Genomic DNA, 18,604 nt, shown 5'->3' with positions numbered 1-18,604 from the left:
GGGAGAAGTGATTAAATTGCTTGTTATCAAGATTCGAGCGACAGGAAGATCAGGCATCACGGACACAAGAGGTCAGGACAGGAACTTGCCTTGTGTCTGGAGAGATCAGAGGGTCAAGACTTAAAAGATTTCCCTGAAACCTCCTCCAAGAAGCCCTCCCTGACCCCCAGACTGGGTCAGAAACCTCCTCTGGGCTCCCCTAGCCCGTGTATCTCCTGACCCCTCTGCCTGGGCTTCCCCCACCCTTGGCTGTCATTGTATAGTGAGGGGTCTGTTACCCGACAGGACTGCAAACTTAAGGCAGAGCCTAGGGCAGACCCATCAAACATTTCATTGCTGGGCCTTCCCTGGTGGCCCAGTGGTTGAGAATCTGCCTGCCAATGCAGGGGACACGGGTTTGATCCCCAGTCCGGGAAGATCCCACAAGCCATGGAGCAACGAACCCCGTGTGCCACAGCTAACAAGCCTGTGCTCTAGAGCCCATGTTCTGAAACCAGAGAGTAGCCCTCACTTGCCATAACTAAAGACAAATCTGTGCACAGCAACGAAGATTCAAGGCAGCCAATACATAAATGAATAGTGCAAACACATCATTGCTGCCCACACAGGGCATGATTCTGTGGAAATGAACTTTTCCTTTCTTTTTGCCTTGAAGCTTTAGCTCCAGACCCTCTGCTGGGAAGCTTGTCTTCCAACGCCCCCCACTGCTACCCTGGCCACCACCCTGATCCCCTTCAGATTGTCGAAGTGTCTATGTGTGTGGGAGGGCACAGCCTGGAGCCCATGTGACTCTTTCCTTGCTGGTTGTGCTCCACAGAGCCAGACAGTGGGGAGAGACATGGAGCATAATGACTAATTGATTCATTTATTTATTCAACAAATAATTGTTGAGCACCTGCTATTTTTCAGGCCCTGTTTTAGGCACTGGGGAGAAAGCAGCAGATTAAATAACAACCTCTGCCTCATAGAGCTGGTATTCAAAGGGGTGGAGATGGCAATAAATCAAGTAAGTAAATAGGTCTATAGTATGAGGATGGATTACTGTAAGTGTTGGGAGAAAAAGAAAGCTTTTTTAAAAAAATATTAATCTATGTGGCTACACCAGATCTTAGTTGCGGCAACACAGAATCAGCATTTTGTTGTTCAGTCACTAAGTCGTGTCCGACTCTTTGTGACCCCATGGACTGCAGCATGCCAGGCTTCCCTGTCCTTCACCATCTCCTGGAGTTTGCTGAAATTCATCTCATCAAGTCGGTGATGCCATCCAACCATCTCATCCTCTGTCATCCCCTTCTCCTCCTGCCCTCAGTCTTTCCCAGCATCAAGGTCTTTTCCATATGGCAAAGATTGGCATATAGGATCTAGTTCCCTGACCAGGGATCAAACCCAGACTCCCTACATTGGGAGAGTGGAGTTTTAGCCACTGGACCACCAGGGAAGTCCCAGGGGGGAAAAAAAAGCTTTTAAGAGGACATTTGTATGCAGGTCAGGAAGCAACAGTTAGAACTAGACATGGAACAACAGACTGGTTCCAAATAGGAAAAGGAGTTCGTCAAGGCTGTGTATTGTCACCTTGTTTATTTAACTTATATGCAGAGTACATCATGAGAAACGTTAGACTGGAAGAAACACAAGCTGGAATCAAGATTGCTGGGAGAAACATCAATCACCTCAGATATGCAGATGACACCACCCTTATGGAAGAAAGTGAAGAGGAACTAAAAAGCCTCTTGATGAAAGAGAAAGTGGAGAGTGAAAAAGTTGGCTTAAAGCTCAACATTCAGAAAACGAAGATCATGGCATCCGGTCCCATCACTTCCTGGGAAATAGATGGGGAATCAGTGGAAACAGTGTCAGACTTTATTTTTCTGGGCTCCAAAATCACTGCAGATGGTGACTGCAGCCATGAAATTAAAAGATGTTTACTCCTTGGAAGGAAAGTTATGACCAACCTAGGTAGCATATTCAAAAGCAGAGACATTACTTTGCCAAGAAAGGTCTGTCTAGTCAAGGCTATGGTTTTTCCAGTGGTCATGTATGGATGTGAGAGTTGGACTGTGAAGAAAGCTGAGCGCCAAAGAATTGATGCTTTTGCACTGTGGTGTTGGAGAAGACTCTTGAGAGTCCCTTGGACTGCAAGGAGATCCAACCCGTCCATTCTGAAGGAGATCAGCCCTGGGTGTTCATTCGAAGGAATGATGCTAAAGCTGAAACTCCAGTACTTTGGCCACCTCATGAGAAGAGTTGACTCATTGGAAAAGACTCTGATGCTGGGAGGGATTGGGGGCAGGAGGAGAAGGGGACGACAGAGGATGAGGTGGCTGGATGGCATCACTGACTTGATGGACATGAGTCTGAGTGAACTCCGGGAGTTGGTGATGGACAGGGAGGCCTGGCGTGCTGTGATTCATGCGGTCGCAAAGAGTTGGACACGACTGAGCGACTGATCTGGTCTGAGAGTTTCTCAGGGATGCCATTTTAGCTGAGGTTGTCTCTGAGGGAGTGACATTAATTTAGAAACCTGAGTAAAGTCAGGGTTGGAACCATGAAGATGCTTGGGGGAGGAGCATTCTAGGCAGTGAGAACAGCAAATGCAAAGGCCCTGTGGCTGAAGTGGGGCCGGAATGTTCCAGGAATAAGGAGGAGGCCAGTGCAGCTGGAGCAAAGTTAGTTAGTTCAGTTTCTCAGTCATGTCCAACTCTTTGTAACCCCATGGACTGTAGAACACCAGGCTTCCCTGTCCATCACCAACTCCCGGAGCTTACTCAAACTCATGTCCATCGAGTTGGTGATGCCATCCAACCATCCAACCATGTTGTCCCCTTCCCCTCCCACCTTCAATCTTTCCCAGCATCAGGGTCTTTTCCAATGAGTCAGCAAAGCTAGTCAAGGGAAAGAAGGGAGATGAGATCAGAAATGTAACTGGGGGGAGGGGGGGTGGGTAGTGGGGAGATTTCCCTGGTGGTCCAGAGGGTAAGACTCTGTGCTCCTAATGTAAGGGGGCCAGGTTCCATCCTGGCTGGGGAACTAGATCCAGCATGCACGCTGCAACTAAGAGTTTGCATGCCACACAACGAAGATCCTGGGAGCTGCAACTAAGACCCAGTGCAGCCTAAATAAATAAATAGAGGAAATGAGATGGAGGTTGGGGATCTGCTTAAGTAGGGGCCCTGAGAACATAGTGAGGACTTAGAACTTTATTCTAAGTGTGAAAGAAGTCATTGGAAGTTTTGAGCCAGACAGCATGGTGATGCCAGCTGTTTTAGGCAGTTCACTCTGGCTACCCTGGAGAGAAGAGGCAGGGACTGTCCAGGGGGGAGATGATGGGAGGAGGGAGTCCTAGAATGGAGGCTGTGAAGGGTGAAGGGTGAGTAGATTCTGGATCTATTTGTGAATGTAGAGATAACAGGATTTGATGATGGACTTGAGGTGTGTGTGAAAAAAGAAGAGTCAAGGATGATTGATTGCACTTGGAACAAAAATCCATTTTCTTTATAATGGCCTACAAGGGCCTACATGATCTGGTTCCTTGCTCTCTGGCTAACCTTGTCTCCCCTCTCACTCACTCGACTCTTTTACACTAGCTTTCCACAATAATCTTTGAACTTGCCAAGCTTTTCCTGCTTCTATGTATTGCATGGTGACAGCTTCTCAGGTCTCAGCTCACATGTCACCTCCTCAGAGAAGCCACTTTCTTTATAGCACTTTTCACTCTCTAAAATTAACAGCTTGTTTGCTTGTTTATCATCTGTTTTTCTCCACTCACAGCTCAGCTCCTTGAGGGCAGCAATTCTGTCTGTTGTTCATGCTGTTTCCCCAGTGCCTAGAAGAGTGCCTGTCACTTAATAAATGAACAAAGGCATTGATTAACCCCTGTGCTTGTTTACAGACTGGTTTACAAAAGAAGAGACACCCAGAGAAGTAGGCAAAGACAAGAATACACGACAGACCCTGGGGTCATCCGCATACCCAGGGGAGACCCAGAAATCAGCGACCACCCTTTCCCGCTCGCCCGTGGTTCTTGAAGGATGGAGAGCCGGAGCTGGGAAGGGAGTACTCCAGGGAAGGGAAAGGATGCTCTGGGGCGAGCCCAGCCCCGCCCTGTATCCTCAGTAGCCAATGGGCACACGGTTTTCCCGACGCCCCCTGGGACGTGTAGTCCGGACAGGGGCGCCCTCGGGCGCCGCCGCACGCCCCTAGACTCCACGTCCCGTCGTGCGCCGGGAGGTGCGGGGATTGGCCGAGCCCCGCCCCCGGCCCGCCCCGCTCCTCTCGCGCTGCAGCCCCAAGAATGAATGAAATCGTAGCGCGCTGGGCGGCAGAGCGGGCGGCGCAGGCCGGGCTGGGCCCGCGCGCGGCGGCAGCGGCGCCCCGGGCCGGAGGCGGCCCAGCCGAGCGGGCCATGGCCACCGCCATTCAGAACCCGCTCAAGTCGTGAGTGTCCCCGCCGTCCACGTCCCTCCATCCGCCCCCTACCCGAACCTCGCCCCCGCCCTCGCTGGGGAGGGGGACGCAGTGGGCGGATGGTAGTTGAATGGGGCCCCCAGCTTGTCCCCCTGTCCCCCCGGCGGGGGCCGCCACCCCTTGTCTCCCCCCTGGGGCTGGGGGCAGGAGCCACTCCAGGGTCGCGGGGGCGCCTCTTCTTTGTCGCTGTCAGTGAAGGAATGTGGCGCGGGCTGGGGGTGGCGGAGGCCGTTTCCCCACCCAGAGTGGGGGTAGGGGCTTCCTTCTCCTCAGAGTCTCTGGGCGCGCCAGGTCTGCCCCTGCCTGGGGCTGGAGTACGAATGCCTAAGTCCGGACCCTAGTCTCCCAGGTCTCTACCTCCTCAAAAGCATCTTTCTCTCTTTCCCCTCTCTTTCTCCGGGGACCTCGGTCTGCGCGGCCGCAGGGTGGGAGCTGAGACTTCGGGGGTCCCCGATTCGATCCCTGCTGTCTCTCCCTTTTCTTTTTCCTTCCCGGGTCTTCAGGACCTAAAGCCCCGACGCTCTGGTCAGTTTAGACCGTGGGCTCCCTGCCCGTACACATGTAATGAGAGCATCTCCTATCTCCTTGGGGACCGGATGCCTCGGGAGAGGGTGCTGGGAGCACCCTCAGTCTCCGGGGATTCCCTCCGTTTCTCCCTGTCCGCGTGCCTCCTCCGAGCTTCGCTTCCTCCTGGGCCCCGCGGCTGGCATCCTGGACGCCTGGGTTCAAACCTACGCTCTCTCCCAGCCCTCTCCTCTCCTGGCCAGCCCTCGCTCTCTCCACTTCTTCCCTCTCTTTCCGTCTCTCTCACTCCTTCCTCGGGATCCCGAACTCCTGGGTCCCGGTGCTCCCCGCCCCCTTCCCCAATGGTGACAGCGGGCTGGGAGTGACAGGCGCGCGGCCGCTCCGGCTCTCCCTCCCCGGCTGGCGCGCGCGGCCCTCCCCTCCCCCGCTCCCCGGCCCGGCGGGGAGGAGGCGAAGGGCGAACGCCCGCGGCGCCGCACAAAGGGGCCGGGGCGACCTCCACCACCCTCCCCCCAGCCTCTCGCCTCCGCCACCTTGACCTTGAGCTACGGGTGCTGGGGGTTGGAGTGGGGGAGGGGCTCGGGGCGCCCCCCGCCCCCGCCCTCCGGGAAGGCTGTGCCTGGGGTGGCCGAACCTAAGGCCCCCAGTAGCTTCAGGTTTCTGATGGTGGGGGGAGTTGGGCCATGTTGGGGGCCGGGCCTTACAAGCTCGCGCCTACACGTGTGGCTTTGCGGAGAGCCAAGCCAGCTTGGAGGGCGTGTGTGGGGTTGGGGTAGGCGTGAGACAGTGTGTAACGGTGACACTTCTGCCTCCCTCTCGCTCTAATTCTTCAACACAGACGTGTTACCCCTATCAGGGACACCCTCAAACTGGCTGGCACAGGGCTCGTGTGCAGGTTGGTGGATCTATAGGTATCCAGACCTCCTCACTTTGACCTCTTGGAGTAGGTGTGGGGCAGCCATTGCCAGGGGGGCTGAAGATCTGAGTAAGCTTGGGGGTGGGAGTGCCAGTAGCCCTCTTTGCACTCACCTTCTGAGGGATCTACAAGAGGTGAGGGGAGGGAAGGGGCTGGCTCCTGAAAGAATCCAGTCCCCTTAGGAATGGGCTCTGGAGGGTTCTGACTGCCTGTATTGGAACCCTATCTTGAGCACTAACCACCTCCCCACCTTGAGCCTCAGCATTACCATCTGTGAATTGGGGCATCATTACAGTTCTTATTATCTCATGGTTGCTGCTGTGATGTTTGTAAAGCACTTGGTACTGAGCCTGACTCTGAATAAATGTAGTGAAAGTGTCAGCTGTGTCTGACTCTTTGCGACCCCATGGACTGGAGCCCGCAAGGCTCCTCTGTCCGTGGAATTCTCCTGGCAAAGATACTGGAGTGGGTTGTCATTTCCTTCTCCAGGGAATCCTCCCGACCCAGGGATCAAACCCGGGTCTCTTGCATTGGAGGCAGATTCTTTACTGTTTAGTATCAATATTGATTTCACTTGTGGTCCGGTTTCCACACAGGGCACAGGGGGATGGGGACAGGAGGACTGTTTGGACAGGGGAGCTTGACTGCGGCCGAGGGGTCTGTGAGGGTGACTAGGGGTAAGAAAGGGGAGAGAGACCCTTCTCTAGGTGTCAGCTGTGGGCCAAATTGCACTGGTGGACAGGGGCCTCCAGGGAGCTGATGGAGTGTTCTGTACTCAGGCTCCAAGCTGAGCAAAACTGATGCCAAGGTTCTGGGGTGAGCAGGTGCCTGAGTCTAGAGGTGTGGGGAGTAAGTGTAAGGATGTATTGGAGGTTGGTGGGAGGTGACAGAGGAAGGTGGCAAGGGCTCTTGGAGCTGAGCTGGTGGGTTGGGGGGGACAGGGCTCACTGTGGATGAGATTGGAGTGGCCACTGTAGGGGACCTGGAGGCTAGAGTGACTGTGAGGTGCCAGTGTCCCTGTGGCACTGTGTGATCTGTGATGCAGAGTGAGGTGCCTCACCCCCTTGCCATCTGCTCTAGGCCAGATGTGAAGCAGAGACCCACTCCCTGCTTTTGGGGTTTGAGGAGAGGAGGTCAAGGCCTTACCTGGGAGAGATTGGGGAGAGACTGTGGAAGGGGTCTAAGACTAGAGGGGTGTGTGTGTGTGTGTGTGTATTTTGTTTTTTTTGTTTTTGGGTCATGCCTTGCTGCCTGGAGGATCTTAGTTCCTTGACCAGGGATTGAACTCATGATCCCTACACTGGGGAGTGTGGAGTCTAAACCACTGGACCACCGGGGAAGTGTGTGTGTGTGTGTGTGTGTGTTTAGAAGTGACTATGGGTGTGGAAGACCTGGAGGGGGCCTCTTTCATTAGGGAGGTAGGTGGGAGCATCAAGAGACAAAAGAGGTGAGGGCTTTAAGGCCTCTTCTGTCTGCTGGAGAGCTCCCTGGTAGATAAGGACATTTGTGGGCCTTTTTATCCACACAAGGGCTCAAACCTGAACAGGAACTTTGGACGGGGGTGTGGGTTTGGTGTGGGTGAGTGGGATTTGGCAAGTGCTGTGACTCCAAAGGTCAGCTTCCTCTCTGGGCATCCCTTACAGTGGAGTCAGTGTGGGTGACAGTGGCAGAAAGAAGGGGGTGACCCACATGATACAGACATCTGGGTGAGTGAATACTTATCTTAGTCTCACCTTCAAGCAAACACCAGGGGCTGACGGCATGCGACTCTACTTCCTCCGGGAAAATGGGTTGGGGGTAATGATAATATCACCCTGGTGGGTCATTATGAGGATCAGACGGCTGAATCTCTGTTAAAGAACTGTGCCTACACTTGGTGGCTACTCAGTATATTTATTCTTAACAAAGATTTTGTAAGCATCTATTATATGCCAAGCTTCCCTGGTGGCTCAGAGAGTAAAGAATCTGCCTGCAATCCAGGAGACTCAGGTTTGATCCCTAGGTCGGGAAGATCCCCTGGAGGAAGAAATGGCAACCCACTCCAGTCTTCTTGCCTGGAGAATCCCATGGACAGAGGAGCCTAGTGGGCTACAGTTCACGGGTTGCAAACAGTCGGAGACGACTGAGTGACTAACACACATACGTCAAGCGTTATTCTTTCTAATAATGGTTAGCTATCACCATTTTACATCTTAGTGCACATCAGGTCCTCTTTGTGGAATGAATGAATTTATTGAACACCTACTACCTGCCAGGTACCTTTTGTTTTGTTTGTTTGTTTGCTAACTGCATGGCATAAGGGATCTTTGTTCCCCAACCAACCTGTGCCCCCGGCAGTGGGAGTGCGGAGTCTCAACTTCTGGACCAACAGTGAAATCCCTGTCAGGTGCCTTTTGAAGCAATTTACCAATATTTAAGGGCTTCCCAGGTGGCGCTAGTGGTAAAGAACCCTCCTGCCAATGCAGGAGACATAAAGAGTTCAGTCCCTGGGTTGGGAAGATCCCCTAGAGGAGGGTATGGCAACCCACTCCAGTATTCTTGCCTGGAGAATCCCACAGACAGAGGAGCTTGGCGGGCTACAGCCCACGGGGTCATAAAGAGTCAGATACCACTGAAGCGATTTAACGCATGCACACCCCAATACTTACGCATTCAATCCTCACAATAATCCAGTGAGGCATCATCCTTATTTTACAGATCAGGAAACTGAGTCCCAGAAAGATTAAGTTATTTGCCCAGGGTCACATGGCCACCAAGTTGGCAGAGTCAGGATTTGAACCCATGAAGTGTGGCTACAGCACACTCCTAACTAGCACGGCTGCTGTCAAGCCTGGGAAGGGGTTGAGTCGGGCGTGGTCCCTGTGAGAGAGACAGCCCCGACGGTGACCAGAGACCGGGGACCGAGAGGGTTCTCTGGAGCTAGAAGGGACTGGGGGAGGGGGCGTCGTCAGGGAGCCATGCGTTGGCGGGGCGTTTGCGTGGGCATCTGTACGGTGTCTCTAAGTCTCCTGGCACTCAAGTGTTTGTGTGAGTGCAAATGTATGCGAGTCTGGGCGAAGGTGTGGGAGAGGGAGTGTGCGTGAGTCTGCGTGGGAGGCTGTGAGTATATGTGTGAATGTGTGTGTAAGCCGCCGTGTGTGGGTGTGTGCGAGCCCAGGTGTGCATGCGTGAGTGTAGACTCATGTGCGAGACTCCGAGGTGTGCACGGGTGAGCGTGCGTGAGTGGCTATGCGTGCCTCGGGCCCCATCTCTGACCGGCTTCCCGGTGGGGTCCCGCCAGCCCCAGACGGGGAACTACCACTCCCAGCATACCCGAGCGGGCCCGCCCCGCCGCCCTGATTGGCTGTGGCCCCGGTGCTCCCGCCCCCCCGGGAATGAATGGATGGGCGGCCTCAGCGCCCGCCCGAGCGCTGGGAGGACCGGCCCGGCGGGGACCTGCTGGGGGCAGGACCCGGGGAGCAAGATGGCCACGGTCATCCCCGGCCCCCTGAGGTGCTGCGGGCCGGCGGGAGGCGGGGGAGGGAGCGCGGGCGGATCGCGCGGGCGTGTGTGTGTGTGGCGGCTGGGGGTGGGGCCGATGGGGTGTCTGGGGGGCTGTCACCGTGGGCCGGGCTGCGCGGGGTTGCGAGTGTGTGTGACTGTGGGTCTCTGGCAAGAACCGTGTCCGACGCGCTGCTCTTGGAGGAGCGGAGAGTGTGCGGAACTCCGAGTCCTCTTCGGGAAGGGGGGTCATGTCCCGCCCTGAGACCCCCGGGGCTGGGGAGAAGGTGAAATGGACGAGGGGCGCGGGGAGCTTGGTAAACTTGAGTGAAGCTCACAGTACCTTTGTCTTGGGATATGGAGTGTGTGTCACTTGTTCGGATTCTGGTGGTTTTTTTTTTTTTTTGGATATGTGTGTGGATGTGTATTTGATTTCTTTTATTCTACTCTAGGTATCTTTGAATATTTGAGTCTTTGAGTGTGCGTGCATGTCCTTTGAAACTGTGCATCATTTGTGTTCTGTGTCTTTGGATATGTAGGTATTCCTGTATCTATGTGCAAATTTTTGTGTGAATATGGGTGGATTTGTTTCTACATTGAGTATACGTGTATCTTTGTGTATTTGAATATGTGGTGTTTTAGATGTTGGTTTCTATATTATTGTGTATCTTTGTGACTGTGTGTGTGTATCCTGGGTGAATCTGTGTGATTTCTTTGTATAGTGTATCTGAATTGTGTGTGATTTGTGTTGTGTATTTGGATATGTGTGTAAGTGCTTATATGGGTAGTTTGTTTTAACATTTTTTCTCTTAACATTGTGTACCTGTGTGTGTGTCTTTGGATGCATGAGTGAGTGTCTGTGGTGTGTAATCTGTTTACATGTTGTGTGTCTTTGTGTGGGTGATTGTTTATGTTGTGTGTCTTTGGATATGTGATGTATATTTGTGCATGGACACGTGTGTGATCTGTTTCAACACTATGGAACTTGAGAGATCTGTGTTTTTCAGTAGATATTTGTGTGTGCCCATATGTGAGATGTGTCTGTTTCTCCCTTTGTGAGTCTTGGGATATGTCTCTCTTTGTGTGTGAATCCTGTGCGACTATGTGTGATATTGTGTTGTGGATTTGGATATGTGCCTGAATGGATGTGTCCTGGTGTATCTTTATCTGTTTCTATATTGTATCTACTCCTTGGCTCGAGGCCCGCTTGAGTCCTGGGTTCGGGGCTCCTGGGTCCCGACCGGAGGGGAGAGGTGAGGTTGGAGGAGTCGGCCCACCCATTCCCGACGGGTGGGCTGGGGGAGGGGTGCTGGGCGACCGGGTGCGCCTGCCCTTGCTGACAGCCGCCCGCCCGCTTACCCGCCCCTCGCAGCCTAGGCGAGGACTTCTACCGCGAGGCCATCGAGCACTGCCGCAGCTACAACGCGCGCCTGTGCGCCGAGCGCAGCCTGCGCCTGCCCTTCCTCGACTCGCAGACCGGCGTGGCCCAGAACAACTGCTACATCTGGATGGAGAAGACCCACCGCGGCCCGGGTACCGCCGGGAGGGCGGGGGTGGGGCGGGGCGGCGGCTTCCCAGCCGCGTTCTTACCGCCCTTCTTACTCCAGGTTTGGCCCCCGGACAGATCTATACGTACCCAGCCCGCTGTTGGAGAAAGAAACGGAGGCTCAACATCCTGGAAGACCCCAGACTCCGGCCCTGCGAGTACAAGATCGGTAGGTGGGGCTCCGTCCTGTGCCTGGGGTGGCCCCTGTGGGTGCCCACACCACTGGCTGATCAGTGTGTTGATGCCCTCGTGCGTCTGAACATCTGCCTTTATTTCCTTCCTGGCCCGTGTCTGAGTGACTGGCTGTGTCTGCTGGTGTGTGTCTGGGGGTAGTACAGAGACTCTCCAGTTTTCCCTGAGTTTTTTGGACTGCATCTTCTACTTGGACTCGGGTGTATTCCTGGACAGAGTGTGGTATCTGTTTTGTGTGTCTAGGTGTATCCCATCCTTGTATTTCTCTTCCCTTGTGAGTTGGGTTGTATCACAGTATCTGCCTATTCTTTCCTGTGGATGTCTGGGTGTGTGTCTGGGTGTGTCAGAGTGTCTGGTTGTAACTTTTTCCATTTGTAGTACAGCGTGTCTTGGTGTCTGTGTCTCTTTTCAGGTGTTTCCAGGCTTATTTCCTCTTAAGTGTGTCTGGTCTATCTGCTCCTGAGTGTCTCTCTTCCTTTGAGTACCAGATGCTCTGGAATGTCTGGGAGAATCTCGTCCCTGAGTGTCTGTTTGGAGTATCAGGTGTATTTCTGCCCATGTCTGCTGCTCCATGAGTGTCTGGCTTTATCACTTCTCAAATGTGTCCGGTACTGTTAGAGTCACTGGCTGTTTCTCTTCCCTTGCTCAGGTATAACCAAGGATCTGTGTGGGTCCAGGCAGGTGTATTGGCGTGTCCATCTGGCTCTGTCTTCCTGGGTGTGTCTGATTGTCCCAGAGGGACTGTTTGTATCACCTGTGTGTCGAGTATCCATCTGAGTGATTCTCTGGTGTGTCTCTCTCTCCCCTAAGTATGTTCAGGTGTTTGGTAGGGTTTGGTTGTTTTCCCCGTGTGGTCTGGGTTTATCTGATGGTCTAATGTTCTCTTTTGGAGTGTCTCTGAGTGTGCCCAAGGGTCTGGCTATGTCTCCTCCGTGAGTCTGGGTGTATCTGAGTGTCTGGGTGTTTCTCTTCCTTCGTGTGTCTGGCTGTCTCAGATGATCTGTCTGTATCTCCCTTGTGTGTATGTCCATGTGTGTCCTGTTTGAATGTCTGTTCTCTCCAGTTGTGGGGGTCGAGGTGGGTCTCCTCCTTGTATTATGTAGTTGTATAGGAGGGTCCGGCCATGTTTCTCCCTGAGTATGTCCAATGGTCTCTGATGGTCTGACTGTGTCTTCTCCAGGATCTGGGCATCCTTAGGATGTGTGGAAGTATTGAGGGCAGTATGGGTGGTTGAGTATTTGAGTCTGTTGCTGGTTGAGTGTGGGAAAGCCTCTTTCCTCCAGAAAAGAGCGTGATTCCCCAACCTGGGCAATCTGAGGAGTCCTCCAGGGACAAGGGACAATCTTCACCTGATCCCCCTCCTACCTACCGTGGTCTTGTCCCCAGACTGTGAAGCACCACTGAAAAAGGAGGGTGGCCTCCCTGAAGGGCCAGTCCTTGAGGCTCTCCTGTGTGCCGAGACAGGGGAGAAGAAGATAGAGCTGAAGGAGGAGGAGACCATTATGGACTGCCAGGTAGGACTGCCCAGCCCCCCACCCGTCCAGGGGCTGTGGCTGCCCTCTCAACTGGCCTGTTTCCTGGTCCATCTTGCTCCTGCTCTGAAATCTCCCCTGATTCCCTAGGACCTTTGAGCATCCTGTCTCCATCCCTCCATACTTCATCTTCTTTTGGGAAGACCTCCTAACTTGCCCTGCCACCCCTGATCTTTGCTGTGCTCAGAACTACCTCCCAAAGCAGAACAATACCCCGTTTCTTGACCCCAGTCTCCCTTCTCCTGGTGCCCAGAAACAGCAACTGCTGGAGTTTCCTCATGATCTTGAAGTGGAAGACCCGGAGGATGACATGCCCAGGAGGAAGAACAGGGCCAAAGGAAAGGTATCGCTCTCAAACCTCCCCCCATCATCCTTCCCCTCAAGGCGGGTTCCATTGATTGCTTGTGCAGTGTTCAGACCCTGCCCCAATTTTACGTTATTTAACTCTCAGAGCAGCCTAAAGGGGTAGGGGATTTTTATACCCATTTTACAGATGAGGAAATTAAGGCTTGGGCATATTAAGCCATTTGCAAAACAGAGATTGTACAGTGGGTTAGAGCAATCTTCCTACCGTGGCACAGATGAGAAAATGGAACCTCTGAGAGGTCAAGAGAATTACTCTAGACTCACAGCTAGGAAGTGGCAGAGCTGTGATTGGGCTTTCAAGCCCAAATGGTGAAAATTCTTTTAGTTCCTTCCCTTTCTTGGCCCCTCACTCCTGACTGTCCCCTCAGGCATACGGCATCGGGGGGCTCCGGAAACGCCAGGACACCGCTTCCCTGGAGGACCGAGACAAGCCGTATGTCTGTGATAGTGAGTCCTTCTGAAGAGGGGGGAAGAGAGAGAGAGAGAGTGGGACCCAGAGACCTTGCCCCCCACTGGCCCCTTCCCTCCCGTTCTGGACCCTGGCAGAGGAGGGAGGTGTGATCCTGGAGGCCAGGGTGGAGGCGGCAGAGGCTGGAGGGCTGACGGGCCCTCCCTGCTCACTCTCCAGTCTGTGGGAAACGGTATAAGAATCGGCCAGGGCTCAGCTACCACTACACCCACACCCACCTGGCTGAGGAGGAGGGGGAGGAGAACGCCGAACGCCACGCCCTGCCCTTCCACCGGAAAAACAACCATAAACGTGAGCAGGCGGACAGGGCGTGGGGTGGTGAGGGGCCCTGGGAGTGGGGGCTAAGGAGCCTGGGAGGGAGGGGGCACATTAGACATTTCTGGAAAATCTCCAGCTCAGCGGTCCCCTCCCCCCACCAACCATGGGGATGCTGGCTCTGGGGTTGCCATGGCAACCAACCATCTCTCCCTCGCTCCCGGCCGGGCGTAATATTTCTGGGTCTGATTTATTGTTTCAATTAGAGCTTGGGGAGGGGGGTGATAGATGACTCCCCTCCCTCTCTGCCTCCCTTCCTCCCTTCTCTGCTAAGCTTCGGCCAAGGGGCAGGGGCCGTGGCCTGGGAACCCTTGGCATCCGCCCATGCCAATCCAGTGCCAACCTTGACAGCTGAGGGATGGGGGAAGGCTTGGGGAGAGGCTCTGCCAGTGGAGGAACCATCCTCCCACCCATTCCTCAGTGGGAGAGAGCAGTCTCTTCATCCCACCCCTACTACACACCCAGGCACCTCTGTGCTCAGAATTTTCCTTCTGAGAGTCTGTTTCCATACCAGATCATGGCAGTGGCCTCTACCTAATTTTTATTTAGTTGGGGCTTAGTTGGGGGTGGCTGTCTGGCAGAAGTGCGTGTGGGCAGAGGAAGCAGGGGGCTTTTCCTAAAGTTGTACCTGCCAAGTTTTTACCCAATAAAGAGGACCTGTCAGTCGTTCTGAGAGTTGCGAGGTCCTGATGAGAATTACCTGGGCTCCCTGCAACTCTCTTTTGCTGCTGGACACAGCTTGGGATAGCGGCTCCCTCTCCTCACCTCCTCCATGCCTGGACAAGGGGTCCACCCCTGGGGCTGAGGCCGTGGGCAGGGTGGAGCCTTGCCTGTGGTGAGAGCCCCTCTCTCTGTCCCCCCACCCCCAGAGTTTTACAAAGAATTGGCCTGGGTCCCTGAGTCACAGAGGAAACACACAGGTAGGGACGCCTCCCTCCACCCCTACTTCTGTAGCAGCCTTGGATTGAGGGTCCCTTCCTGCCCCCGCTAACCCCTGCCTGCTGTCTTTCAGCCAAGAAGGCGCCTGACGGCACTGTCATCCCCAACGGCTACTGCGACTTCTGCCTGGGGGGCTCCAAGAAGACGGGGTGTCCTGAGGACCTCATCTCCTGTGCTGACTGTGGGCGATCAGGTGATGCCCCCCCACCTGAGGCTTCTGGGGGCCGGGGTGGAGAGACTCCAGATCTGGAGGATAGGAAGCAGAGGAGAGAGAAAGGGGGGGACGCAGAGCATCCTGGTGGATGAACAGAGCTGACTCAACTGCTGAGGACTGTGGGGAACTCAGTGGGGTCAGGGAGGCTCTGGGAACAATGCACGCAGTTGTCATGGCATTGTGGGCACCGGTACGCGCCTGTCTGGCATGGGGAACAGTGAAAGATGGCTGCCCAAACACCAGGGGTAGTGGGCTGTGATAGCGGGTAATGGATTGCCACTGCCTGGATGCTGTGGACAACAGAGGGCGCTTGCCATGGAGTTGTGGTTAATAGAATGTGGTTTTCCAAGGTGGACTTGTGGGTAAGAGACTGTGGTTGCCTCAGCACAGGGGGCTAATGAATTGTGGTTGTCATGGTATTATGGGTAGTGAAATACGGTTGTCATGGCGATTGGGTGTCGTGGTGGCCTGGCGTCTGCACTGGGGTGGTGGGACGACCAGAGGGTTGACACGCTCCACAGTCTCGTTGGTAACGCTGTGGTTGCTGTGGCATCATATGTAATGGGCTTGGGCTGCAGGGCACCAGGGTGTGGGGACCCCTCTGTGGAAGGCAGTTGCCATGGCATCGTGGCTGGGAGACTGTGGTTGCCACGTTCTGCGGTTAAGGGAATGGGTTGGCCACTCTGCTGTGGCTAATGGAATGTGGCTGCCTCAGCACAGCGGTTAACAGAACGTGGCTGCCCCGGTGTTGTGGGTGGTAGAAAGTGGTTGCCACAGCACCGTGGGTAATGGAATGCGGTTGCCATGGTGTTCTGGGGAGCAGAGTGTGGTTGCCATGGTGGCCGGGTAGGAGACTGGTGGCCAGGGCGGCGCTGCCTGCAGAACGGGCACGGGGCACCGTGGGCTGGGTGGGGTCAGGCCTTGTGAGCCAGGAGGTGGGGACTGAGCCCCTAGGGGCTTCCCCAGGGTCAGCAGCCACCGGGGGCACGGCAGCCCCTAACCGCATCCCTGCCCCTCGGCCCCCAGGACACCCCTCGTGTTTACAGTTCACGGTGAATATGACGGCAGCCGTGCGCACGTACCGCTGGCAGTGCATCGAGTGCAAGTCCTGCAGCCTGTGCGGCACCTCGGAGAACGACGTGAGTACCTGTCCGCTCCCTCCCCCGGGGACCTGCCCCCAGGCAGCCTCCCCACCTGGCACCTCCGCCTCCGCCTCCGCCTCCGCCAGTTGGGCCTAACGCCTTTCTCTGGAGCGCCCTCCCTGGTGAACACCAGTTAACCTGTATTATTATTATTGTTAGTGGCCATTAATTGAACCCGGCACTTAACACTCTTCACTCTCTGAGTGCTCCCAACCGCCCTGAGGTAGGTGCTCTTGTTCCCACTTCACAGAGAAGACACCGCGCTCAGAGAGGGGAATACACTTGCCCGAGGTCACCCAGCTAGGGACATGGTTCTGCTGGGACCTGAACCCATGGTTTCCAGACCATCTCAGTGTCATTTTCAGTGTCCCACAGAATTCTATAAAACCCAAACTACAAACTACAAACTGATGGTCCTCAAGGGCGGTTGGTGTGGCCCAGAGGATTTTGCAAAGATGACCTTCTCAGAGCCCTTTGTGTCTTGCAAGAGGACCACCTCCCCCAGCCCCTTTGACCTGGCCCCTGCCCCCGCCCCCCACCCCGGTTTCTGGTGCCCGTGCCCCCAGGGTGCCAGCTGGGCGGGTCTCACCCCCCAGGACCAGCTGCTGTTTTGTGACGACTGCGATCGGGGTTACCACATGTACTGCCTGAGTCCCCCCATGGCGGAGCCCCCGGAAGGTGAGAGGAGGAGGGTCTGACGTGGGGGTGGGGGTTGGGGCAGCCCTGCCCAGACCTGACCCAACTGCCTGTCCTCTGCCCACCCCACAGGGAGCTGGAGTTGTCACCTCTGTCTTCGGCACCTGAAAGAGAAGGCGTCTGCCTACATCACACTCACCTAGGCCTGGCTCTGGCTCGCCCGGACCTCTGGGGTGATGCCTGCCTACCTGCCTCTCCTCTCGGAGCTCCTCCACTCTCTCCCTTTCCTTAATGCCCCACAGTGGGAGGGGCGGGGGGAGCCAGAGAGGGGGCCGGGCCACCCCTTCCCCTCTGTGCAAGTGGAATGTTTGCCCTGTGGGTTGGTGGGCCCAGCAGGGTCCTCTCCCTCCTCCCTCCTTCCTCACCCCCTTGGCAAATGGGTACCAGGGCCTTCTGCTCCCCTCAAAGCCATACCCCGCCTCTAGGCGGGCACGAGGGGTGGTGGATGCCGGCTGGGGGCATGGACAAAGCCTTTTTCTAAAGAAAAAGTCAAAAACTTAAAAAAAAAAAAAAGAAAGAAATTAATATATAACAAAGAGTCCTATAAGGTCTGGCTGGGTGGAGGGGGCACTGCTGAGCGCATCTACTGGGCACCAGTCTACGCCAGCGTCCTGCCTGGCAGCCCCTCCCCCCAGCCCCTGGAGTTGCAGCTGTCCCACCTCCCCACCCAAGATGGGCACCATCCCCTCTTTGTACCCCGGGCCGGGGGGTGTGGTGTTCACCCCTCGCCCCCTCTCGGTGCCCACCGTGGATACTGCATGAAGACGTGAACCATGGTTTTGAATTCCGTTCCTGCTCCCTCCCCAAGAGCCCTGCCCGCCCGTGCCCACTCCGTGCCTGCCGGCCTTGGCTGGCCGTCGCCGGTGGGGCAAGGCGGGCCCCTGCCCAGCGTCTGCTGGAATGAGAAGCACAGACTTTGCAACGGACTAGATTCTCCCCCTTCCCCGCCCCGCCCCACCCCTGCCACCCTCGCTGGCCACTTTCGGGTCGCGAGGGGGCGTGGTTGTTTCTTGTGGTTGTGTGTGTTTGTTGTTCGGGTTTAAAAAAAAAAAAAGGGAAATCGAGACTGCAAGTGGGGGAAGTGGTGGGCTTGGGGGAGTCTCCCCCCCAATCCAGGCGTGCCCACCCCCCCTTGTTAACGAGTCTCCTTTATTGCCTGCCTCTGCTGTGAATTAACTTGTTCTGTGTATTAAAGTGGGGCTGACCCCTCTGCCCACGTCGTCGGCTTCCTTCTCCAGGCTGCTTTGGGGCGTCGCCGAGAAGGGGAGATGGGGCCTCGCGAAGGGAGAAGCAACCGAGGTGAACAGCTGGAGCGGGGCCCCTACCTCCATCTCCCTCCCAGCTCCCCTCTTCACCCCCGCCTTTCTCTGGCTTTGTCCCAGCTCCTCCCAGCCTCGCTGGAAAGGAGAAGAGGGGAGGATGGGGTGGAGGGGAGGAGAAAGGAGAAGAGGGGGGGACGGGGAAGAGGGGGCTCCCACCCAGCCAGCTGTGGTTGCCCTGGCAACCGATTGCTGCAGCTGCAGCGGGAAGCAGTGAGGGGGGGAGGCTGGAAGCTGGGGACTGGGGGAAGGGAAGGGATGGAGAGATGAAGACACCCTCCCCTTGGGGCTACAGGAGGGAGCAGGGGTACCAGCCTAGGGCCTCACCCTAGGCCCAGACATCCCCTGGAGCTCCCCATCCCTGCTGTGGGGCAAAGGAAAGAGGGGAAGGGGCAAAGGAAAGAAGGGTTGTGCGGATTCGGGGACATCAGGCGAAAGACAGACTTGGGTGAGGTGAGGTGAAGAGTGAGAACCAGGACACAAGAACGG

The 18,604-nt window shown here is 55.5% G+C and overlaps 1 protein-coding gene across 8 annotated transcripts; it reads left to right on the top strand.

Annotated features, from left to right (window-relative positions):
* The first annotated feature begins 4,324 nt into the window (after positions 1–4,324).
* DPF1 (double PHD fingers 1) lies at positions 4,325–18,016 on the top strand. 8 transcript variants are annotated; one of them, XM_061388143.1, is made up of 12 exons: positions 4,325–4,434; positions 10,758–10,918; positions 10,993–11,100; positions 12,510–12,637; positions 12,909–12,998; positions 13,390–13,468; positions 13,650–13,781; positions 14,675–14,725; positions 14,818–14,937; positions 15,985–16,097; positions 16,667–16,778; positions 16,869–18,016. In XM_061388143.1, exons 1-12 carry the CDS (start codon positions 4,403–4,405, stop codon positions 16,937–16,939), a joined length of 1,197 nt encoding a protein of 398 aa, XP_061244127.1. In that variant the 5' UTR covers positions 4,325–4,402; the 3' UTR covers positions 16,940–18,016. The 8 variants fall into 8 exon arrangements, with proteins under 8 accessions (XP_061244127.1, XP_061244128.1, XP_061244130.1 ...); XM_061388144.1 differs by having other exon boundaries at positions 4,326–4,434; positions 16,697–16,778; XM_061388139.1 differs by lacking the exon at positions 4,325–4,434 and adding an exon at positions 5,698–9,397.
* The last annotated feature ends 588 nt before the right edge of the window (positions 18,017–18,604 follow it).

Source organism: Bos javanicus, chromosome 18 (genome assembly GCF_032452875.1).
Source record: "Bos javanicus breed banteng chromosome 18, ARS-OSU_banteng_1.0, whole genome shotgun sequence".
Taxonomy (NCBI): Eukaryota; Metazoa; Chordata; class Mammalia; order Artiodactyla; family Bovidae; genus Bos; species Bos javanicus.
This window is presented reverse-complemented; position numbering and strand designations above follow the sequence as displayed.